This window comes from Saccopteryx bilineata, chromosome 6 (assembly GCF_036850765.1).
Source record: "Saccopteryx bilineata isolate mSacBil1 chromosome 6, mSacBil1_pri_phased_curated, whole genome shotgun sequence".
Taxonomy (NCBI): Eukaryota; Metazoa; Chordata; class Mammalia; order Chiroptera; family Emballonuridae; genus Saccopteryx; species Saccopteryx bilineata.
The window spans coordinates 128,811,299-128,833,487 of NC_089495.1; the positions used below are offsets into that span (position 1 = coordinate 128,811,299).

The 22,189-nt window shown below is 45.1% G+C and overlaps 2 protein-coding genes and 1 pseudogene across 4 annotated transcripts in view; 2 read left to right on the forward strand and 1 right to left on the reverse strand.

Annotated features, from left to right (window-relative positions):
• The window catches only part of FOXK2 (forkhead box K2), a 78,721-nt gene extending 63,950 nt beyond the window's left edge, over window positions 1-14,771 (forward strand). Inside the window, exon 9 of the mRNA XM_066234410.1 lies at window positions 13,770-14,771. Coding sequence (XP_066090507.1) covers window positions 13,770-13,795 — 26 coding nt within the window. The 3' untranslated portion in view covers window positions 13,796-14,771. The remainder of the gene's footprint in view (window positions 1-13,769) is intronic.
• LOC136309667 (U2 spliceosomal RNA) lies at window positions 1,612-1,791 on the forward strand (annotated as a pseudogene).
• The window catches only part of WDR45B (WD repeat domain 45B), a 29,218-nt gene continuing 9,928 nt past the window's right edge, over window positions 2,900-22,189 (reverse strand). For 2 of the 3 annotated variants that reach the window (XM_066234412.1, XM_066234414.1), the window contains 8 exons: window positions 14,794-14,895; window positions 13,699-13,786; window positions 10,846-10,940; window positions 7,404-7,594; window positions 6,798-6,883; window positions 5,364-5,465; window positions 4,744-4,865; window positions 2,900-4,323 (listed from right to left, as the gene is read on the reverse strand). In XM_066234412.1, coding sequence (XP_066090509.1) covers window positions 4,217-4,323; window positions 4,744-4,865; window positions 5,364-5,465; window positions 6,798-6,883; window positions 7,404-7,594; window positions 10,846-10,940; window positions 13,699-13,786; window positions 14,794-14,895 — 893 coding nt within the window. In that variant the 3' untranslated portion in view covers window positions 2,900-4,216. The remainder of the gene's footprint in view (window positions 4,324-4,743; window positions 4,866-5,363; window positions 5,466-6,797; window positions 6,884-7,403; window positions 7,595-10,845; window positions 10,941-13,698; window positions 13,787-14,793; window positions 14,896-22,189) is intronic. The other variant, XM_066234413.1, reaches the window with a different exon arrangement.

A 22,189-nucleotide genomic window follows, 5' to 3' on the forward strand; every position in this document is an offset into this window, starting at 1 on the left:
AGATCATCATCTCCCAAATCTGGAAACATTGCAAATACCATCAGTGACTGAAAGAATAAACAAACTGTGACACAGTAGAATGTTACTTAGCAATGGAAGGAATTCTCAAAGGTCTTACCCCGAGTCAAATAAGTCATATGCACAAGGCTACCTACTCTTTTATGGGCTGAAATACAGAATTCGAACTGTGACTATGTGTGGACACAGGGTGAGCTCTAAATGGGTGTACTTTTAAGAGGAGAAAAGGGCACAAACACACAGAGGTAGAGGTTGCCATGACCCAGCTCCAAGCCAAGGATGGCTGGCAACCACCAGCAGCTAGAAGAGGCGACAGACTCCCTCCATGCCCAGAAGGAACCAACCCTACCAACACCTTGGTTCAGACTTTCAGCCTCCAAAACTGTGAGTTAACTTTTTCTTGTGTTAAGCAGCTCTACAGATTAAGTCTGGTTGCCAGGAGCTCAGAGGTGGGGATGGGGTGGCTACAAAGAGAGTGTGAATGCTAGGGCACTGTGGCTACACACCCTATCCATCTGTCAACACATAAAACTATACAGCCAATATGAAAGTATGAATTTTTTAAAAATTAAAAAGCTACAATTATCCCCTTCTCCAAGAATTATTGGCTGGTGTTTAGGTCTGGGCCCTTCCATGTGTGTACTGGTGCAGTGCTGGTCTTATCCCTGACTGTGGGGCTATGGTTTAGAGAGCTGGGATCATTTTGGAAGATGAATCTTAAAAAACTGTCTCCTCCACTCCAGACAACCAGTGCTGGCTTGTCCCAGCTGCCTGTTTTAAAGACCCTACAGTTAAAAAACAAAGAGCAGTGTTTACAACATGGATGAAACTTGAAAGCTTTATGCTAACAGGAAGAAGGCAGACACACAAGTCACACATTGTATAAAATGTCTAAGATGGGCAAATCTTTTGTGTCCTTAGCATTTTTTTTTTTTATTTTTAGAGAGGGGGGTGGAGAGGAGAGAGAGAAGGGGGGGAGGAGCAGGAAGCATCAACTCCCATATGTGCCTTGACCAGGCAAGCCCAGGGTTTCGAACCGGCGACCTCAGCATTTCCAGGTCGACGCTTTATCCACTGCGCCACCACAAGTCAGGCGATGGGCAAATCTTTTGATGGAAAGGGAGTTGGTGTTGGCAGCAACTAGGGGAGGGGGGAACACAGAGACTACTAATGGGTCTGGGGGTCGTATTATTTTGTGAGAGAGAGAGAGGGAAGACAGGGACAGACAGGGAGAGAGATGAAAAGCATCAATTCTTCATTGTGGCACCTTAGTTGTTCACTGATTGCTTTCTCATATGTGCCCTGGGGGCTACAACAGACCAAGTGACCCCTTGCTCAGGCCAGCAACCTTGGGTCCAAGCTGGTGAGCTTTGCTCAAAACAGATGAGCCCGCGCTCAAGCTGGAGACCTCGGGGTTTTAAACCTGGGTCCTCCACATCCCAGTCTGATGGTCTCTCCACTGCGCCACCACCTGGTCAGGCAGGGGTTGGGGATGGTCCTGTTTTTGAGTGATGAAAACATCCTAGAACTAGATGTTAACACAATGTTCTAAGTGTACTTAATGATATGTACTTCTTTAGAATGGTCAAAATGATCGTTTCTTGGCCTTTTGGCTAAGATCATGTGTAATATCTATTCTTAACAGTGTAAAATGGTTCAACTCATCAATTTTGTGTGTGCTTTACCACAATAAAAATAGTTTCATCTGGAGGACTGGGTAAAACCATGGTTTACACAGTGAGCCATGTGACACCGACAAAGACATGACCTAGCACACTGGCTCCTGGAGCTGGAGTATGTCTGGCTGCCACTTCAGTTGCTTCCTTTGTCAAGTGAGGCTTCACCTTTGTCCCATTGAAGATCCCTGTAGAATCTGGTAAGAGACAGATTACACCCCCTACACACACACAATGTGCTGTTCTCAGGGCTCACAGAAACACCCTAGCCCACCCCCGCTTTGAGCCAGTGGGACACTTCAGCTCATCCTGAGCACCAGGCCCAGCATGCTATGGTATGATCACAGACCACCAACAGAACAGTTTCATCTGAAGTCAGTCAGAGCCAAAAGCCTGAAGCCAAATTTCACTAAGTACTTCAGAAGAGCTTTGTTCCTGGATACCAAGGACATTATATTCAAACCCTAGCATGGCTGCATTTCCTATGGAGCTTCTCCCTGCCCTCCCATTAAAAACAAACTATAAAACCAGCCAGAGCAGATGAGGGACACTACCTGACCTCACCTCTATGATGGTCTTAAACCAAGGTTTTTCCCATCTCTGGGTGCGATGGGAGTAATCTCCCTGGGGCCACAAAGGCTGCAGGGTTTTGTGCTGACATAAAGGAGGCACGACTATACCACAGGACATGCTCTCACACTGTGGACGGTACCAGAATGTACCTCATGGGTCTACTCTGCCTTCCTCTCCATGAACTGAGAACACCCACGCCTCCTTTATGGACATTTTCCTCATTTTAATGTCAGCTTAATGCACTAGAGAGATTGTACTTGCTGAAAATATAAACCAGTCATTATACAGATGTGAAGGATGCCTCCTACACCCCTACCCAAAGTTATATCTGAAGTGTTAGCTGAGTAAGCACGAAACCTGCAAGGCCACCCACCACCATGTGAACAAATGGAGTCCAGGCTGGCCAGGCAATAAAATATGCTAATGAATGTTCATTTCTTCAACTCTGATACCCAAGCGGGAACTCAAATGCCATGCCATCACCTGTATGGGTGGCAGGGTGCCCTGCAGCCTTGACTTCCACCAGGTCCACAGCAGCCCTAACAGACCGTGAACCTGGGGCATCTCTGGAGCCTACCTGACTGGATTCTCAAAATTTGGGGCTTGGTTTTACAACATACAATTCTTTTCCCTTGAGGGGTACAAAATTAGTCACTTTTATTTAAAAGAAACATTAAAAATAAGTGTGCAAAATTAAAGTTCATGATTAAATACACATAAAAGGAACATGCATACTTTACACTGAAACCCACAAAGTTAGCTGATTACATGACAGTAAAAGAACTGGCAAAATGGAGCACTTGCTGATTTTAAATGTTTGCAACCTGAAATCAAAACCACAAATTAGGTTTCTTTAGAGGGACTTTACGAAAATCAAATATAGACCTCAAGTAGCACTAACAATACTGAGCCCATAAATTACCAAATGTTAAAAAAAAGTCATGTACCTTTCATTCTCAAAATGTTAGTGCACAGCTCATTTTATAAATGTTGGGGAGAGAAAAAGAGGTGAGACAAGGAAGTGGAAACATCCAGCTAAGGCATCCCATTCCGCTTTAAGATGTCGAACATTTCCCTTCACATCCTCTAAACTAAATGATGCTTTCTTCTCTGACTAAATTTTAAAGTCTATGCATTACTCTGTTCCCTACAAAGAGGGAAACTTGGTTTTTATCCAGAGGTTCACCAGGACACCCCAGGTGATGCACAAAGCGCCCTCCTCACTACTCATTGGGTACGCCTGGTGTTTGCCTCAAATCCAACAGCTCCAACAGCAAGACGGGACGCCAGCACATGTGCATACATGACCAAACCACAGTTACAACAGGCACGGAGAGGACCAGGACGCAGAACTCACAAGGGAAATGCCCACCTGTGTTCTCTAATACAGCTGTCTCTTTTCTTCACGTTCAGATGGGAGAAAATTTCTTTCTCCTTTTCTAAGGCAAGCTGCTGGTATTATCTTTTTAAATCTGGTTATAAGAACTAAAATTTATATATCGGTTCATTTCCCCATGATAGACTCAGCAAAAATGATGGAATCTATTGCCAAAAACAAATTTTGATTTGTCCATCCTTTTCTCAACCTAGTCCCTAGGTTTTTATGGAGCCCCAACTGCAGGTGCAAGGAAGCAGTGAGTCATTAATGCTAGCATCACAGTTGAACTACATACAGGTAGCAAGCCAGCAGGTGGGCTTGGGCTGCCGAGAGCCACTTGAGTGTCCATGGTGCCTCGATGATTATTCTTCCTTTAATACTGAAATGCAAAGCCTTGCTTAGGAAACAGAGAACCGCATATGGCTTTGAGACCAAGGTCCCTAGGCAGTCCCTCCAGCCCATCACCCACAAGGCCCTAGGGTGCTGGAACTAGCCCAGGATCGTTTGAGGGGCACACACAGCACTTCAGAGGCATTCGGCCGTGGGTGTGGATTGCACTCCAGGTGAAGAGTCACAGTTTGTCATCGGTCATTTCTAGAAACTGTGCATAGACATCCCGGATGCACTCTCCTTTAGGGTTGAAGAGGAACTTGTAGTAGCTGCCATCTGCACAAATTGCTGCAACAGAAGAAGAGCATTTTACTCATGTTTCTTCTCACAGTTAAAAGCAAGCAGCCCTTGCTCAGCCTAACAGCAAATGGTCTTATGGAGCACTGACCAGGTTACTTGTGGACAACCATGGATTTCCCTTCCTTACCGAATATATACATGGCCAAGAATCCCAATTGTGTCTGAGGGTGTTTGCAACAGGAAAAAAACCCTTTGGTATCAATTCAGTAACCAACGCACCTGTCCCTACGGTTTTCTGGGAAACCCTGATGAGCAAGAAGCTGGTAGCATCCCACATGGCTGTGCAGACCCTGAGTGGGATGCACAGTACCCCAGGAGAGAGAAAGGGACGGCCAGCAGAACTGACTTAGTGCCAATAGCATGGGAGGTGGGAATGGCTTGTCATTCTTGTCTGGAAGGACCACTTACCAATGACAGCATTTGGCTCTGTTCCAAAGGCACAAATGCATGGTGAGCCTGAGGGAACCTGAAACTTGGAAAAACTCCACTTGGAACTGAAGTATTTTGGAAGGAAACTGGCTGATGCCAAACTACGAGGACAAGGAAGAAAACAAGTGACATTCACATAACAAAGTTAAAGATACAGCTTTAACAGTCTTAGTTTCAGTAATTTGAATTCTAGTTTTGCTTTTAATTTCTTTTGCACATAAAAAACTAAGTCCTTACAAATGGCTTTATAATAAAAACAGAAACCATCAGCACTAGGTAAGGGCACAAGTTTTTAGTGTTACTAAATTAATTTTCTGAACACAAAGACTGCCATGGGAGTTCAGAATCAAGCTCTAATCATTAGCAAGGTGCCTAGCCCCTCAGCAGACACTTTTAAGGACTGAACAAAGGGAAGCAAAGGTGCCCACGTGTTAGTATTACCTTGTCTGCACTGGTTTTCAGTAGATGTGCTTGCTGAAGTGAGTACTGCACTGGTTTTCAAAAAATCAAATGAGCGACCATGAAAATGACTCCACCATCACTTCACACTGAAGTGGCCCACACTACAGTAACAGTCCTTTTCATTTGTAGAACCCTACCTAGACTGTTTATTCCTTTTTGGATCTTCAGCAGCAAAGATGTGCACGGTGCCATGATCACTGGACACACAGATGAGGGATGCGTCCTGATTGAAGTTAATGCTGCAGAGAAATCAGATGATGCTTGGGTTTCGTGTGTATGCAGAGAAGCTCAGCCGCAACCCCAGCAACCAGCCACTGAGCTGATGCCTGCCATCTTGGCCTTCTCGTATGCAAGACAGCAAGCCCACAGTGCTCACCACAGAAGCACGGAGTCAAAGCTACCACACAAGCCAGCATGTCACAGCACCCTCCCTGGGTACATGGACATGGCTGTGTGTCAGGGACAGGGAAGGGCTTCCTGCAGAGCAATTATAGTCCTGGGAGCCCTGAGGCTGCCCCCATATGCCACCCAGGTAAAAAAAAAAAATCCAATTCTCTGACCCCCTGCCACCTGGAAGTGCAGGCTGCCCCTTTGGAAGCAGACATCAGATGGGCTACGGAGGCACCAGCTCTGCTGAAGGAGCTGCTGAGAACAGACAAACAGGAGACCAGACTGCATCCCACATGACCCACAGGTACACTCACTACATTTATACATGAATTAAGCTTTTAACTCACAGACCCAAATGTTGCTCAACACCTACAAAAGCCACAGATAAAAAGAATAAAATCCCGCCCAGACAGGGGTCCAGCCACTTCAGTGCTGCAGACATGGTGTGGCAACAACAGCAAAGAAAGCAGCTCAGTCTCAGGAGACTGAAGTAATTACAGATGAGCCAACATGGTCTCTAATATTAAAAATAAGCTGGAGGCAAAGTGAAGAAGTAAAATAAAACTGGCCAATATTGATAACTGCTGAAGCAGGGCAATAGGTTAATGGTAATTATAATAGTCTTTCTACTTTTGTGTCTATACCCAAATAAATGTTACAATTAGTCGCCTGACTAGATGGTGGTACAGTGGATAGAGCATCAGACTGGGATGTGGAGGACCCAGGTTTGAAACTCTGAGGTTGCTGGCTTGAGCGTGAGCTCACCAGCTTAAGTGCGGGGTCACTGGCTTCAGTGTGGGATCATAAACATGACCCCATAGTTACTGGCTTGAGCCCAAAGGTCGCTGGCTTGAGCAAGGGTCACTCGCTCGGCTATAGCACCCCAGTCAAAGCACATATGAGAAAGCAATCAATGAACAACTAAAGCGCTGCAATGAAAAGTTGATGCTTCTCATTTCTCTCCCTTCCTGTCGGTCCCTATCTGTCTCTCTGTCTCTGTCACACAAAAAAATAAATAAATGTTAAAATAAGCTGAAATGCACCCCACCCAACATAGCACAGCTGCCTCCTGCCTGCTTCCCAGGGGGTCTTGACTGTCCCTCCAAATCACCCAGGGCCCATTTCAGTGCATCAGCCCAAAGCAATGGCATTGTCGAGGGTGAAATAGTGGTCATGCTTACCAATAAATATTAGCTGCTTGAGATCCTCTTCGTAGTTCCTGGATTAAATGCCCTGATGAAGTATCAAATATTCTTATAAGGGTCCCCTTTGAAAAACAGTGAAGTGTTTCATTACCAAAGATTCACAATTAATTTTTTGAAGTGATTTATGTTCACAAACCCACTAGCCCTTCTCCCAAACTCACCCACTTCATCTAAAACCCAACTTTCCCTCCACTGCTCGAAAGAATATGCTGGTGGCTCTTTAGTCCAACAGCTCTGGGCAGGGGCCAGAGAGAATGAGGCAGACTTGGAACTCTCGACTAACGCTGGGCACCTGCTCCCCTGGCAGACCCCAAGAGAACACCTATGCCAGGCAGACCTGTCCCTCAAGTGTCACAGGCTTATCGTCTAGAGAAATGTCACCTTAACTGTAACTCCCACAGCCAATAGGGAAAAGTAATGCTGCAATTATACCAAGAGGAGGCATGACCAGGTCAAATGACTTCTGGTCCAGCTCTGTCAGCTACAACTTGTTTCCTGCAATCCCACCTGTCAAGTCATAAGGGCTGCAAAGACGACTCCAGGAGGCACACGACCTCCTCAAGGGCAGGGACATATGCTTACTTTTTCAGATGCAGTTGCAATTCTTGTTCCCTGTAGGTTGAGAGCAATGCAGCTCAGAACACCCTCATGGGCAGGAATGTCCACGGGTGGCTTCTCGGTGCTGGCCAAGTCTACAAGCTGCACATGGCCTGTGTGTGTGCCCGGGAAAGCCAGGAGGGAGTTGTTACTATTTGGGCACAGGACACAAAGGCCTAAACAGAGACAGAGATAAACCTGTCAAGGATTCAAAACCATCTTCAAAGCCTCTCTTTCCCCACATGCAGAGAGCCTTGCCCAGATCTGCTCTCTGCTCTCCAGTTCCCAAAGAAAAATTAAGAATTACTTGTGGGTTTCTGTTTATATAGAGGCTCAATCAAAGCTACCTCCAATGACACCGTCTCACAATTGGAAACATTCATTGAACTTAATTTTTTGAGAGACAGAGAGAGAGAAATGAAGGAAGAGAGGGGGAGGAGAGAGATGAGCGGCATCAACTCAGAGTTGAGTCATCTTAGTTGTTCACTGATTGCTTCTCATTGCTGATTTTTTTTTTTGAGAGAGAGAGGGAGACAGAAAGGGACAAACAAACAGGAAGTGAGAGAGATGAGAAGCATCAACTCATACTTACATCACCTTAGTTGTTCATTGATTGCTTTCTCACATGTGCCTTGAATGGGGGCCTCAAGCCGAGCAGTGACCCCTTGCTCAAGCCAGCAACCATGGAGTCATGTCTATGATCACATGCTCAAGCCAGCAACCTGCACTCTCAAGCTGGTGAGCCCATGCTCAAGCCAGATGAGCCTGTGCTGAAGCTGGCGACCTTGGAGTTTTGAACCTGGGTCCTTAGAGTCCCAGGCCGATGCTCTATCCACTATACTACCACCTGATCAGCTCATTGCTGAACTTGTGAATAAACTTTATCAAATCTCTGTCTTGCTTGACCAGTGGGGGCACAGTGGATACAGTCAACCTGGGATGCTGAGGTCCTAGGTTCAAAATCCTGAGGTTGCTGGCTTGAACGCAGGATCCAAAGATCACTGGCACAGCTAGAGCCCCCTATCCTCAAGGCACAGATGAGAAGCAATCAATGAACAACTAAAGTGATACAACTACAAGTTGATGGTTCTTATCTCTCCCTTCTTGTCGCTCTCAAAAACAAAACAAAAAACTCTTTTTCGTGGTGTCAGCCACTATGAGAATGCAAAATAGTAAAATCAGAAAACTGCTCCATTAACAATAGCAAAAGAAAACAAAGTAAGAATAAATTCAACAGTAGAGCATGAGACTCTGTGACACACTGCAAAGGGGAACCCTAAGGTTTGCTGGGTGGAGCTGCACTTTGATCACTGGATAAAATCTAGTGACCCTCAGTGCAATCAGTTAACATCTCTGCAGGCTTTTTAAGAAGAAATAGATAAACTGATACTAATAGAAGTAAAGGCAGCCCTGGCCAGTTTGCTCAGTGGTAAGAGCATTGGCCCAAGTGTGTGGATGTCCTAGGTTCAATTACCAATCAGGGCACACAGAAGAAGCAACCATCTGCTTCTCTACCTCTCCCCCAACGCTCCCCCTCTCCCCCTTCCTGCAGCCATGGCTCGATTTGTTCGAACACATCAGGATGGCTCTGTGGAGCCTTTGCCTCAGGTGCTAAAAATAGCTCAGTTGCGAGCATGGTCTCAGATGGGCAGAGCATTGGCCCAAGGTGGGGGTCGCCAGGTAAATCCCAGTCAGGGCACATGCAAGAGTTTGTTTCTCTCTCTTCCTCCTCTCAACTGGAAAACAAAACAAATAAACAAAAGAAGGAAAGGCAAAGATCCTAGAATAGCCAAAAATTTTTTTGTGAAATAAGGACAGGATTGGAGAACTTAACCAATTAATTTCAAGAGAATATTTTAAAGCTCAAGAAATCAAGGCAAATTTGGCATTGGCATAAGGACAGAACCACAGACCACTGTAACAGAATAAGGAATCCAAAAAAAAAATCTTACATTTAATTCCCCCCCTCCCCCCAGAGACAGAGAGTCAGAGAGAGGGATAGATAGGGACAGACAGACAGGAATGGAGAGATGAGAAGCATCAATTATTAGTTTTTCATTGAGTGTTGCAACACCTTAGTTGTTCATTAATTGCTTTCTCATATGTGCCTTGACTGTAGGGCTACAGCAGACCAAGTAACCCCTTGCTCAAGTCAGCAACCTTGGGTCCAAGCTGGTGAGCTTTGCTCAAACCAGATGAGCCTGCGCTCAAGCTGGCAACCTTGGGGTCTTGAACCTGGGTCCTCTGCATCCCAGTCCAACGCTCTATCCACTGCGCCACCGCCTGGTCAGGCACATTTAATTTTTCTAACCAGAATATATAACAAAGTCTTACAACTAAGTAATAAGATAAATACTTTTAAAACAAGCAAGACTTGAATATACTTCACAAAAGATATGCAAATAGCAATAAAACACATGAAAAAATACTCCCCATCATAAGCCCTCCAGGAGATACTATTACCACCCAAAACAACATCTAAAGTTAAAAAGACTGATAATACCAAGTGTTGACAACTGGAATTCTCATAAGTCACCAACAGATGTGCAAAATTGGACACGGCCACCTTGGAAAACATTTTTAGTTTTCTATAGTTAGACATGTGTTTATAATACAACCCAGAAATTATATTCCTCAGTATTTACCCAGGAGAAATGAAGAAATATATCACACACAGATTTGTATGTCAAGATTCATAGCTTGTATGGATTAGCAACTCTGGCAAATCCATGCCACAGACTATTAGAAATAAAAAGGAGCAAAGTAATAATACACATGGAGGAATCTAAAAAACATCAGGCTAAAAGAAAGACACCAAACAAATCTGAAAAGGCAAAACTTGAAAGTCAAGTAGGGGAGGAGAACTGACTGCCTGAGGAAACTTTTTTGGGTGGTGGAGCTGTTTGTCTTGATGATAGTGGTAATTATACAACTCTTAACAATTGCTAAAAGTTAACAAGTGATATCCTTAAAATAAGTAAATTGTATCTCAAAAAAGCTAAGAGAAAAAAAAACCCAAAACTTTTAAAAGAAACTAAGCTGATACACTGAATAACAAAGTCAGACACAAGCAATCCTCCCTCCAGAAGAAAAAGCCTCAGAATTTAAAACCAGATTCCAGAGCCCACCACAGAGCTCCCGAATGGCTGACAATCACCCTGAAAAAATCCTGTGAAGGTCCATGATGCTGACAAAGGTGAGGTCTGAGAACCACTGCCTAGGAGGCCGACCTTTGGGAACAGGAGCATGAGCAACATCTGGGAAAGGTCTCCCGGGAGGTAAAAGGACCAAGGGAAGGGTGTGGAAGAAGAAAACCCACGTCTTCCAGACCCCAAGTGCCCAATACAGCTGAAGACCATGTCACCACAGCAAGACTCTCAGGCAGACCAGCATGGAAGTCGCATCACTCCTCCTTTGAATTTCTTACCTTTAGGGTTATAGCAGGTTTCAAAGACATGCAATTGGTGGGGATTGTGTGTAAATGTAAACACCTTAATCATAGAGTCCAAAACAACCACAATTCTGGAAAGAAAAAAAAATCAGAATTTCTCTAGCCAAAAGCAAGAAACATTTTGTGTATTTGCTCTTATCATTTTGAACTTCAGACACTCCGAACCCTACAAACAAAAGGAACATTCTTGCTTGAATCAAGGGCCCTTGTGAGCAAGTGCCTCGCCTGCGCAGAGTCTGGCTAAACCTTTCTGAGATTTTTAAAAAAATTTATTGACTTTTGAAGAGAGGGGAGACAGAGAAAGAAAGGGAGAAAAGTGGGAAGCATCAACTCTCATATGTGCCTTGACCGGGCAACTCCGAGGATTTGAACTGTTGATCTCAGCATTCTAAGTCAAGGCTTTATCCACTGTGCCACCACAGGCCTCTGAGATTTTTTTTTTTTAATTTTTCTGAAGTTGGAAACGGGGAGGCAGTCAGATAGACTCCCACATGATGCGCCCGACCGGGATCCACCCGGCACGCCCACCAGGGGGTGATCTTCCGCCTATCTGGGGCGTTGCTCTGTTGCGACCAGAGCTATTCTAGCGCCTGAGGCAGAGGCCACAGAGCCATCCTCAGTGCCCGGGCCATTTTTTTATTTTTATTTTTTATTTATTCATTTTAGAGAGGAGAGAGAGAGAGAGAGAGACAGAAAGAGAGAGAGGAGAGACAGAGAGAGAAGGGGGGGGGCTGGAAGCATCAACTCCCATATGTGCCTTGACCAGGCAAGCCCAGGGTTTTGAACCGGCGACCTCAGAATTTCCAGGTCGACGCTTTATCCACTGCGCCACCACAGGTCAGGCAATTAAAGCAATATTATCATCAAATAGTCCATCTAGAATAAGAACCAAGTACAACATGTGAGACAAATTACATTTCTATATGTTTTCAGATACTTCTGGATAGTTTAGAAATGCTCCAGAATTTGTATTAGTAAGGGCCCCTAAATATTGACATCACTGGAAGTAACAAACCTAAGAATGTAGAAATAACATTCACCTGTTCAGTACCTCTGTCCTCCACAGCTGAATATATGTAAATCATTTGAAATTAAATCCAAATTAACGAAGGCAATGGCACAGAAAAAAACCTGCTCCACAGGTCAGAGTCAATGATACCTTCTCTGAGGAGTTTCCAAATTTCCTTTACCTCCACATTGAAAACATTCATTGAGGCTGCTTTTGGAAAAGCATGGTTAAAAATTCGTGTCCTTGGCCCTGGCCGGTTGGCTCAGTGGTAGAGCGTTGGCCCTGCGTGTGGAAGTCCCAGGTTCAATTCCCAGCCAGGGCACACAGGGGAAGCGCCCATCTGCTTTTCCACCCCTCCCCCTCTCCTTCCTCTCTGTCTCTCTCTTCCCCTCCCGCAGCCATGGCTCCATTGAAGCAAAGTTGGCCTGGGCGCTGAGGATAGCTCCACGGCCTCTGCCTCAGGCACTAGAATGGCTCCGATTGCAACAGAGCAACACCCCAGATGGGCAGAGCATCGCCCCCTGGTGGGCATGCTGGGTGGATCCTGGTTGGGCACATGTGGGAGTCTGTCTCTCTGCCTCTCTGCTTCTCACTTCAGAAAAAAAAAACCCCACAAAAACTCATGTCCTGGAACACTGAGGTCACCAGTTCAAAACCTTGGCCTTGTCTGGTCAAGACACATATGGGAGTTGATGCTTCCTGCTTCTCCCCCCTTTTCTCTCCCTTCTCTGTCTCTCCTCTCTCAAATGAGTAAATAAAAATCTTAAAAAAATTTTAAAGAAATTCAATTAAATGGATACCAGTAAAAAAAAAACAAAACTCGTGTCCTCAGTCTGTACCTGCTGGATGGGGACAGTTCTCCTTGAAGAAAATGTTTTTAACTCATGTTCTTTTCTTCAACTAATTCCCAACCCCCTTTGTTCAGATTCTTCCAACCAGGGAATAGAATGTGAAATAGAATGTGCTAACTTGTTACCAGTCCCCCATCCCCCTTCATCCAGTCATCTATTTTTTTCCGACCATTCCTTAACCCCCTTACCCAATTATTGATCCCCATCTCTCCCTTCCACCTTGGTGTGGCCATTTAAACTAGCCAATTGAGAAAGAATAAGATTGTACCAGGTCAACATTCCACCCAATGAAGCAAGACCCAGCATCCTAGGCCTGCGTTAGGGAAAAAAACCAGAATTTTGCCTCTGGCCACACGCTTGCTGGCTGGCTTTCACTAGTGCAGTGATTTTCAACCTTTTTTGAGCCGCGGCACATTTTTTACATTTACAAAATCCTGGGGCACACCACCTACCCAAATGACACAAAATGACACTCTAACACAGTACATATAGTTAATAATATAGTTTCTAAATGTATTTATACTCACACCTGACCATGTCTCGCGGCACACTAGTGTGCCGCGGCACACTGGTTGAAAAACACTGCACTAGCGGCAGCACGCCCTTTTGCAGAAGTTCTTAAAAGTTGCCTTGCAGAGGTATTTTGTCTCCTCAAGTCTTGCTTAATTCTGTCTCTACCACCCTGAAGGACTGAGAGTCACTGAGAGCAGTACCAGGCCAGGGGCCTGGTCCAGATATATTTTCCATGCCCACTGATGCCTTGCCTCTAAATGATCCTTGGAAGTCAATAAAACCCACTGCCTTCCTTGCAGCAATATAAATAATCCTTAAGTCGTTTGGATCATAAACTAGTTATCACATTTTTATACATCATTTTCCTGAATACTTTCTTCCTTCAAGATAAAGATAGTTCAGCCATCTTCAGAGAAAGTGACTATTCCACTTTTAAAAATTAGATACCAAACCTACCTATCTCGTCGCAATTTGACTGCCTTGACTTCTGTAGAAAATTCTATTTCAATAACTGTCTTCTTTTTCAGGTCATCCCAGATCATCACTGAAATAGAAAGAATTTATGAACACGGTAATATACAGACCTCCCTCACTACCCCACACCAAACTTTGAAAGACAGCAGTCTTCCACCTCACTCTCCACCTCTAACACATTCTGAAGCCTGTCACCAGTAGACTCCAACTCAACAGTTCTCCAAGGCTTCCAAGGTCACTCAGGTCACTAGGCCCAGAGACCTGTTTTCAGGCCTCATCCTCCTCCATCTGCTCCAGCACTAGACTCTGACGACCATACCTGTTTTCCTCTCCCAACCTTTCTGTGCTCCCATCTCTGCCCCCAACCTCTAGTTTCTTCACTGACTCACACACACTGCTTCTAAACCAGAACATTACTGAGAGCTGACAGCACTGCTTTCCTGACCACACTTTCAACTTGGTGCTCAAGGTCCCTAGAATCTGACCCCCAATCCACCTACTCCCTTCTTTCCCAGGTTTCTTTCCCTTCCCCCAACCAGTATCTAGTTTACAGGACAAAGTATATGGCTGTGATTGGTAAACTGTGCTGTTTTCCCTTATTTTAAAAGAGGCAGACCCTTTACACACACACATACCCCAAAAAAACAATATTCTTAAACACAACTACACTGTTACACTGGGTTTTTTTTGTTCAGTGTGGTGACCAAATTAATGTTTCTATAAGTCAATGGCTCTCTGTAGGAAAATAACCTCCTTACATCTTGCTTTAAAATAAACTCATGATAGTTATGGTTATTAATCCAGAATAACCAGAACAAAATGAGGTCCAGAGGCAGTGTGCCCCCATTAAGCAAGCACTAACTAAAAAGTATAGGCTCTTTGACAATGGGATCAAGTGACTCCTGTATTACATGTCTTCTCCGAGAACATCAGAAACCAGACACTCTTTCTGGATGCTAGTTCTTTGTACTACACAGGACTACAGGGAAGACCGAATGGCCAGAGACATGAAGATGTTCTAAAATGTCCAAGAAGCCACTACATGAGGAACAATTATTAAATGCATTGTGAATTTACCTTTGTTGGGAGGATATTTCGGCTTTTTCCCACCACCAACTAAAGCTAAATAGTTGCAGCGGAATAGCATTTCAACATGGCCAACTCCTCCTTCAAGAAATTCTGAAATAATATTAAAAAGTAGTTAGTATGTATATTTTACAACTAAAAAAAAAAAGATGAAACGCAACAATCGGCATTTAATTTTTAATCGGCAATTTACAGCATCTAACTACCATCAGAAATGAGAATGGTGATGGGCTAGAAAGGCTTCAGATATCTCTCGACATCCTGTCACCAATCCACTGTTTCCATGTATAAATGCTGAGCACACAGAACTGTAAAAGGTTCAGTAGCAAAATATATGAACTGTCTAAATTCATATTTTAAGGTATAGCAAAAGCCGTAAGCTGAAAAGGCAAGCTAAACATTTTAATGCAAAACTAAGGGTTTTTCCCCTAATTATTTAAACACTTCCACTGAGCATGTGAAATGCTCAAAATGTTCATGAGTGCCTGACCTGTGGTGGCGCAGTGGATAAAGCATCAATCTGGAATGTGAGGTCACCAGTTTGAAACCCTGGGCTTGCCCGGTCAAGGCACATTGTGAAAAGCAACTATAGCAAGCTGACGTTTCCTGCTCCTCCCCACTTCTCTCTCTCTCTCTTAAAAAAAAATTTCATGAGTTACAGTAAGAGGAAAACAAATATCAGCAGACATCCTCCAGGACAGAAGGAAGACGGGGCTCACTCAGGAACATGACTGAGTCTCAATGAGAAGTGTGAGGCTGAGAGAGGCACCCCCATCATGTGGCTTGTCACAGAGCAGGACTGCCCCATCCAATCCTCCCCAACCTTGCTCTCTGGTCTGAAATGACTGTGAGCTCTTGGGATAGTGAGGAGACAACACAGGGCATGTGAGGAAATAAAACCTCTAAAAATTAGAAGTTAACCTAAAAATCGACTTCTACCTATCCAGTCATAGCTGCACAAGATGATTCCAAATTTCATCAGGTCACTCCACGAGAGATTTAAAATTCAAGGCCTAGTAGAAACCCTAGTACTACATATATAATTCCTAATAAAAACAGTTTTCTTTTCTCTTTTGAAGGGGACAGAGAGTCAGAGAGAAGGACAGATAGGGACAGAGAGGAAGGGAGACAGATAAGAAGCATCAAGTCTTTGTTGCAGCTTAGCTGTTCACTGATTGCTTTCTCCTATGTGCCTTGACCAGGGGCTAGAGCAAAGCAAGTGGTGACACCTTGCTCAAGTCAGACACCATGGGGTCATGTCTATGATCCCACACTCAAGCCTGCAACCCAGCACTCAAGCAAAAACAGTTTTTCTTTTAAACAATTTCATAATCCTCTGACACAAGCTACCTCAAAGTAATTCTGGTTCCAAAAGGCTGTGGGCCTGACCTGTGGTGGCGCAGTGGATAAAGCGTCAACCTGGAATGCTGAGGTTGCTGGTTCAAAACTCTGGGCTTGCCTGGTTAAGGCACATAAGGGAGTTGATGCTTCCTGCTCCTCCCCCCCCCTCATTCTCTCTCCTCTCTAAAAATTAATAAAAGTAAAATAAACAACAACAAAAAAAACTGCCTGATCTATGGTGGCGCAGTGGATAAAGCATCGACCTGGAAATGCTGAGGTCGCTGGTTCAAAACCCTGGGCTTGCCTGGTCAAGGCACATATGGGAGTTGATGCTTCCAGCTCCTCCCCCCCCCCCTCTCTCTCTCCCTCTCCTCTCTAAAATGAATAAATAAATAAATAATTTGAAAGGCTGTGGCCATGGTCCAAATCCAATTACAATGATTCTTTAGGTAGTTCTCTCTGCCAAGTGTGTGGCTTTAGATCTGCAAAGCCCTGGCTTCTTTATCCACAGCACAGACCACTACCTACAGTAACTGAGTCCACTACCCTGGTTCACACGAACTCATTCACCAGCAACATGAACTGAATGTCAGTTAACATTCAATCTTACCCTTTAGACTGTTGATCAATAAACTATAACAGACCAAGGCTTAATAAAATTTCTAATTAACTGATATTGAACAAAAGCTGACATCCCACCCAATAAGGGAAGATTTCTTGGCTATAACATCAAAAGCACAGGCAACAAAAGCAAAAATAGACAAAAGGAACCACATTAAACTTAAAAACTTTTGTGCCTTAAAGAACATAATCAGCCTGACCAGGCGGTGGCGCAGTGGATAGAGCATCGGACTGGGATACGGAAGGACCCAGGTTCGAGACCCCGAGGTCGCCAGCTTGAGCGCGGACTCATCTGGCTTGAGCAAAAAGCTCACCAGCTTGGACCCAAGGTCGCTGGCTCCAGCAAGGGGTTACTCGATCTGCTGAAGGCCTGCAGTCAAGGCACATATGAGAAAGCAATCAATGAACAACTAAGGTGTCACAATGCGCAATGAGAAACTAATGATTGACGCTTCTCATCTCTCTGTTCCTGTCTGTCTGTCCCTGTCTATCTCTGCCTCTGTTAAAAAAAAAAAAAAAAAAAAAAAGAACATAATCAATAGGCCCTGGCTGGTTGGCTCAGTGGTAGAGCAGTGGCCTGGCGTGCGAGAATCCTGGGTTCGATTCCCGGCCAGGGAACACAGGAGAAGCACCCATCTGCTTCTCCACCCTCCCCCTCTCCTTCCTCTCTGTCTCTCTCTTCCTCTTCTGCAGCCAAGGCTCCAATGGAGCAAAGTTGGCCCGGGCGCTGAGGATGGCTCCATGGCCTCTGCTTCAGGCACTAGAATGGCTCTGGTTGTGGCAGAGTGACTCCCCAGATGGGCAGAGCATCGCCCCATGGTGGGCATGCCGGGTGGATCCCGGTCAGGTGCATGCGGGAGTCTGTCTGACTGCCTCCCCGTTTCCAACTTCAGAAAAATACAAAAAAAAAAAAAAAAAAAAAAGAACATAATCAACAGAGTGAAAAGGCAACCTACAGAATGGAAAAAAATATTGGCAAATTATATACCTGATAAGAGGTTAATATTCAGAAAATATAAAGAATTCCTATAACCCAACAACAAGAACAACAAAAATCAATTTCTAAATGGTCAAAGGACTTGAATGGACATTTCTCCAAAGATTATGCATATGCCCAAAATACATATGAAACCATGCTCATCACAAAAGAAATGCAAATCAAACCACAATGATATAGCACCTCACATTCATTATGGCAGCCATATTTTTTGTTTTGTTTTGTTTTAGTGTGGGGTAGGGGGGGAGGAACAGACAGGAAGAGAGAGAGATGAGAAGTATCGACTTGTAGTTGCAGCACTTTAGTTCTCATGTGCCGGTGGGGGGGAGATGGGGAGGATCTCCAGCTGAGCCAGTGACCCCTTGCTCAAGCCAGTGACCTTTGGGCTTAAGCCAGCAACCACCGGGTCATGCCTATGATCCCATGCTCAAGTTGACGACCCCACAGCTCAAGCCGGTGACCTTAAGGTTTCAAACCTGGGCATCTGCATCCCAGGCTGACACTCTATCCACTGTGCCACTACCTGGTCAGGGGTAGCCATGTTTAATAGCAGAAAATAACCAGTTCACAAGGATATGGAGAAATAGAAACTAATATGGTACAGCTATTAATGAGAACAGTATGATGATTCTTTGAAAATTAAACCAAGAACCACCACATAATCTAGCACTTCTACTTCCTAGCACACTATATACTTAAAAGAATTGAAAGTAAGGTCTCAAAGAGTATTTTCACATCCATGTTTACAGCAGCATTACTCTCAATAGCCAACAGGTAGAAGCAATCCAAACCTCTACAAAGGGATGAACAAAATATGATCTATCCGTATAATAGGATATTACGCAGCCTTAAAAAGGAAGGACATGCTGACCAGGCGGTGGCGCAGTGGATAGAGCGTCGGACTGGGATGTGGAAGACCCAGGTTCAAGACCCCGCTTAAGCGCGGGTTCGTCTGGTTTGAGCAAAAGCTCACTGGCTTGAGCCCAAGGTCACTGGCTCGAGCAAGGGGGTCACTCGGTCTGCTGAAGGCCCGCGGTCAAGGCACATACGAGAAAGCAATCAGTGAACAACTAAGGTGTTGCAATGCACAACGAAAAACTAATGATTGATGCTTATCATCTCTCTGTTCCTGTCTACCCCTCTCTCTGACTCTCTCTCTCTGTCTCAAAAAAAAAAAAAAAAAAAAAAAAAAAAAAAGGAAGGACATTCTGCCTGACCAGGCGGAGGCACAGTGGATAGAGCGTCGGACTGGGATGCGGAAGGACCCAGGTTCGAGACCCTGAGGTTGCCAGCTCTAGCGCAGGCTCATCTGGCTTGAGCAAAAAGCTCACCAGCTTGGACCCAAGGTCACTGGCTCCAGCAAGGGGTTACTCGGTCTGCTGAAGGCCCACGGTCAAGGCACATATGAGAAAGCAATCAATGAACAACTAAGGTGTCGCAACGAAAAACTGATGATTGATGCTTCTCATCTCTCTGCATTCCTGTTTGTCCCTATCTATCCTTCTCTCTGACTCTCTCTCTGTCCCTGTAAAAAAATAAAAAAAAAAGGAAGGACATTCTGGTGCATGGTACAATATAGATGAGCCTTGAGGACATTATGCTTAGTGAAATCAGCCAGTCACAAAAGGGCAAATAATGTCTGCTTCTCTACAACCTCACCAAAGCTGCTAACTTAGTAATTCCTCACCCTACCAGTCAGCTTGCTCTCCTCCATCTCACATACTTCCCATTTCTCCCTAGTCCCTTCACCACTGACATACTGGGGTGACCACACGGAGCATGAAGCCCACACAACTTTCTGTGACATTAGACATAAAAAGGATTATGGGTTGTGGGTGAGCCCCACAACACAGTCAGGTCAGACAGGTTGTTGGACTGGTGAATGTCAAATTGTGCACAAGTATGTCACTTTTTTTTTTTTTAATTTACTGATCTTAGAGAGAGGAAGGGAGAGAGAGAAACAGGAACACTGGTCTGTTCCTGTGTATGCCCTGACTGGGGATTGAACCAGCAACCTCAATACATCACCTCTGATTTCCAGATACTTGGCATATTCCAACAAGGACTCTGGATTCACCTGCTACTCCACCTCAGTCACATGATGTTCCCTCTAGGTCTCTGTCTCTTCTACCTCTCCACACGTTGCTGCCCCCATCACATGTGTAAACACAGATCACGTGGAGGGGAAGGTGAGTGGTGCTGAAGACAAGGGAACACCTCTGGATCTCTGCCTGCCTTTCAGACTGTACATGCTCATTGAACATGAACTGTATGAGTTCTAGTCCCTTTGTAATATGGGAGAGTTGTTTCCAAATGAGTATGGTGCCGACTCGGATACATCCTCTTTACAGTTCTATAACCACTAGATTTAATATCTTGTCCAGTGTATCATTCTTAACACATCTTAATTTGTCCAAATCATGACTGCTGAACCTTCTTTCTCATTTATGTCTGTGTGTGATATATCTGAATCTGAGTCTACACTCGGATCCCATAGCATCACTATGAGAATGACAGACAGGCTGTGTTACACAGTTCCACACAGTCCTCCCATGGGTCCCACAGCCTTCCTGGAGGGAGCAGTACTACTCTGACAGCTGAGCAATACCCTCCAGGTGTGCACCAACAGCACCCTGGAGGGAGGTGGAAGAAAGCTGCCCCCAGCTCCTAGTCCCTGCCAGCAGTGGGCACGACCGGAAAAGGCACTCTGCTCACAGCCAATCAGTTTCCTTACTCAGTTCCACAGACACACTGGAGAGCACAGATCTAGGAATGACTACTGAGATGCAGGTATACTTCGTTCCTCCTCATATAGGAAAACAAACCTCCAAGATAAAAAAAAAAAGGCCAAGTCTTTCTGCCTGTATTCTATTTTTAAGTTGCTAGAAATATTATAGCACACTAACCTGCAAGTACATATAGATGAGTCTGTATGATCAAAAAGCATGAAGGGAAAAAAAAAAAGCATGACACCAAATTCTTTTTTTTTTTTTTTAATTGAGAGGCAGGGATGCAGAGACAGACTCCTGTAGCAACCAGAATGGGATCCACCCGGCAAATCCCCTATGGGGAGATACTCTGCCCATCTGGGACCATTGCTTGGCAACCAAGCTATTTTAGTGCCTGAGGCAAGGCCATGAAGTCATCCTCAGCCTCCTGGGCCAACTTGCTCAAATGAGCCATGGTTGCAGAAGTGGGGGGGGGGGGAAGGAGAGAAAGAAGGAGAAAGAGAGAAGAAAAGAGAGAGAGAGGGAAAGAAGGAAAAGGGGAAAGAGGGTGAGGGGGATAGAAGGACAGAGAGGTAGAGGGAGGGAGGGGAGAGAAAGGGAAGGGAGAGGGAGAGGGAGAGAGAGAGGAAGGGGGAAAGGAGAAGAAAGGGAGAGAGGGAGAGGGAGGGAGAGAAAAGAAAGGAAAGAGGAAGGGAGAGAGGGGGAGGGAAGGAGGGAAAGAGAGAGGGAAGGAGGGAGAGAGAGAGAGAGATGAAGAGAGAGGGAGGTAGGGAGAGGGAGAGGTAGAGAAACAGATGGCTGGCCCTGGCCGGTTGGCTCAGTGGTGGAGCGTCGGCCTGGCGTGCAGAGGTCCTGGGTTCGATTCCTGGCCAGGGCACACAGGAGAGGCGCCCATCTGCTTCTCCACCCCTCCCCCTCTCCTTCCTCTCTGTCTCTCTCTTCTCCTCCCACAGCCGAGGCTCCATTGGAGCAAAGATGGCCCGGGGCGCTGGGGATGGCTCCTTGGCCTCTGCCCCAGGCGCTGGAGTGGCTCTGGTCGCGGCAGAGCGACGCCCCGGAGGGGCAGAGCGTCACCCCCTGGTGGGCGTGCCGGGTGGATCCCGGTGGGGTGCATGTATGCGGGAGTCTGTCTGGCTGTCTCTCCCCATTTCTAGCTTCAGAAAAATAAAAAAAAAAAAAAAAAAAAAAAAAAGAGAAACAGATGGCTGCTTCTCCTGTGTGCCCTGACCAGGAATTGAACCTGGGACTTTCACATGCCAGGCCACTGCTTTACCACTGAGCCAACCAGCCCGGGCCTAAATATATTTTATAACAATTTCTGTATAAAGCAGAATTGTCTTATTTCACTATGCAACCAAAACAAAATGAATACAAGTCAGATGTGTGGGCGACTATTCCATCATCCTCTATCAGAACACTATTGCTTCCACTCTTGTTAACAAACAGACTGTGAGGGCACAACCTTGCACAGCACCTCATCTATGTACAGCACTTAACTATGCTTTACACATTCTGATTCACTCATCTTTATAACCTTGGTAGGCAGGCAGTTATCCTCATTTACATGTAAAGAAACTGAGGCCTATAAGAGAAGGTGAAAAACTTGCTCAAGGTCACACAGCAACCTGATAAGGGTCAGAACCAAGATTCATATTCAAACAATGTGGATGTTGCCTGACCTGTGATGGCACAGTGGACA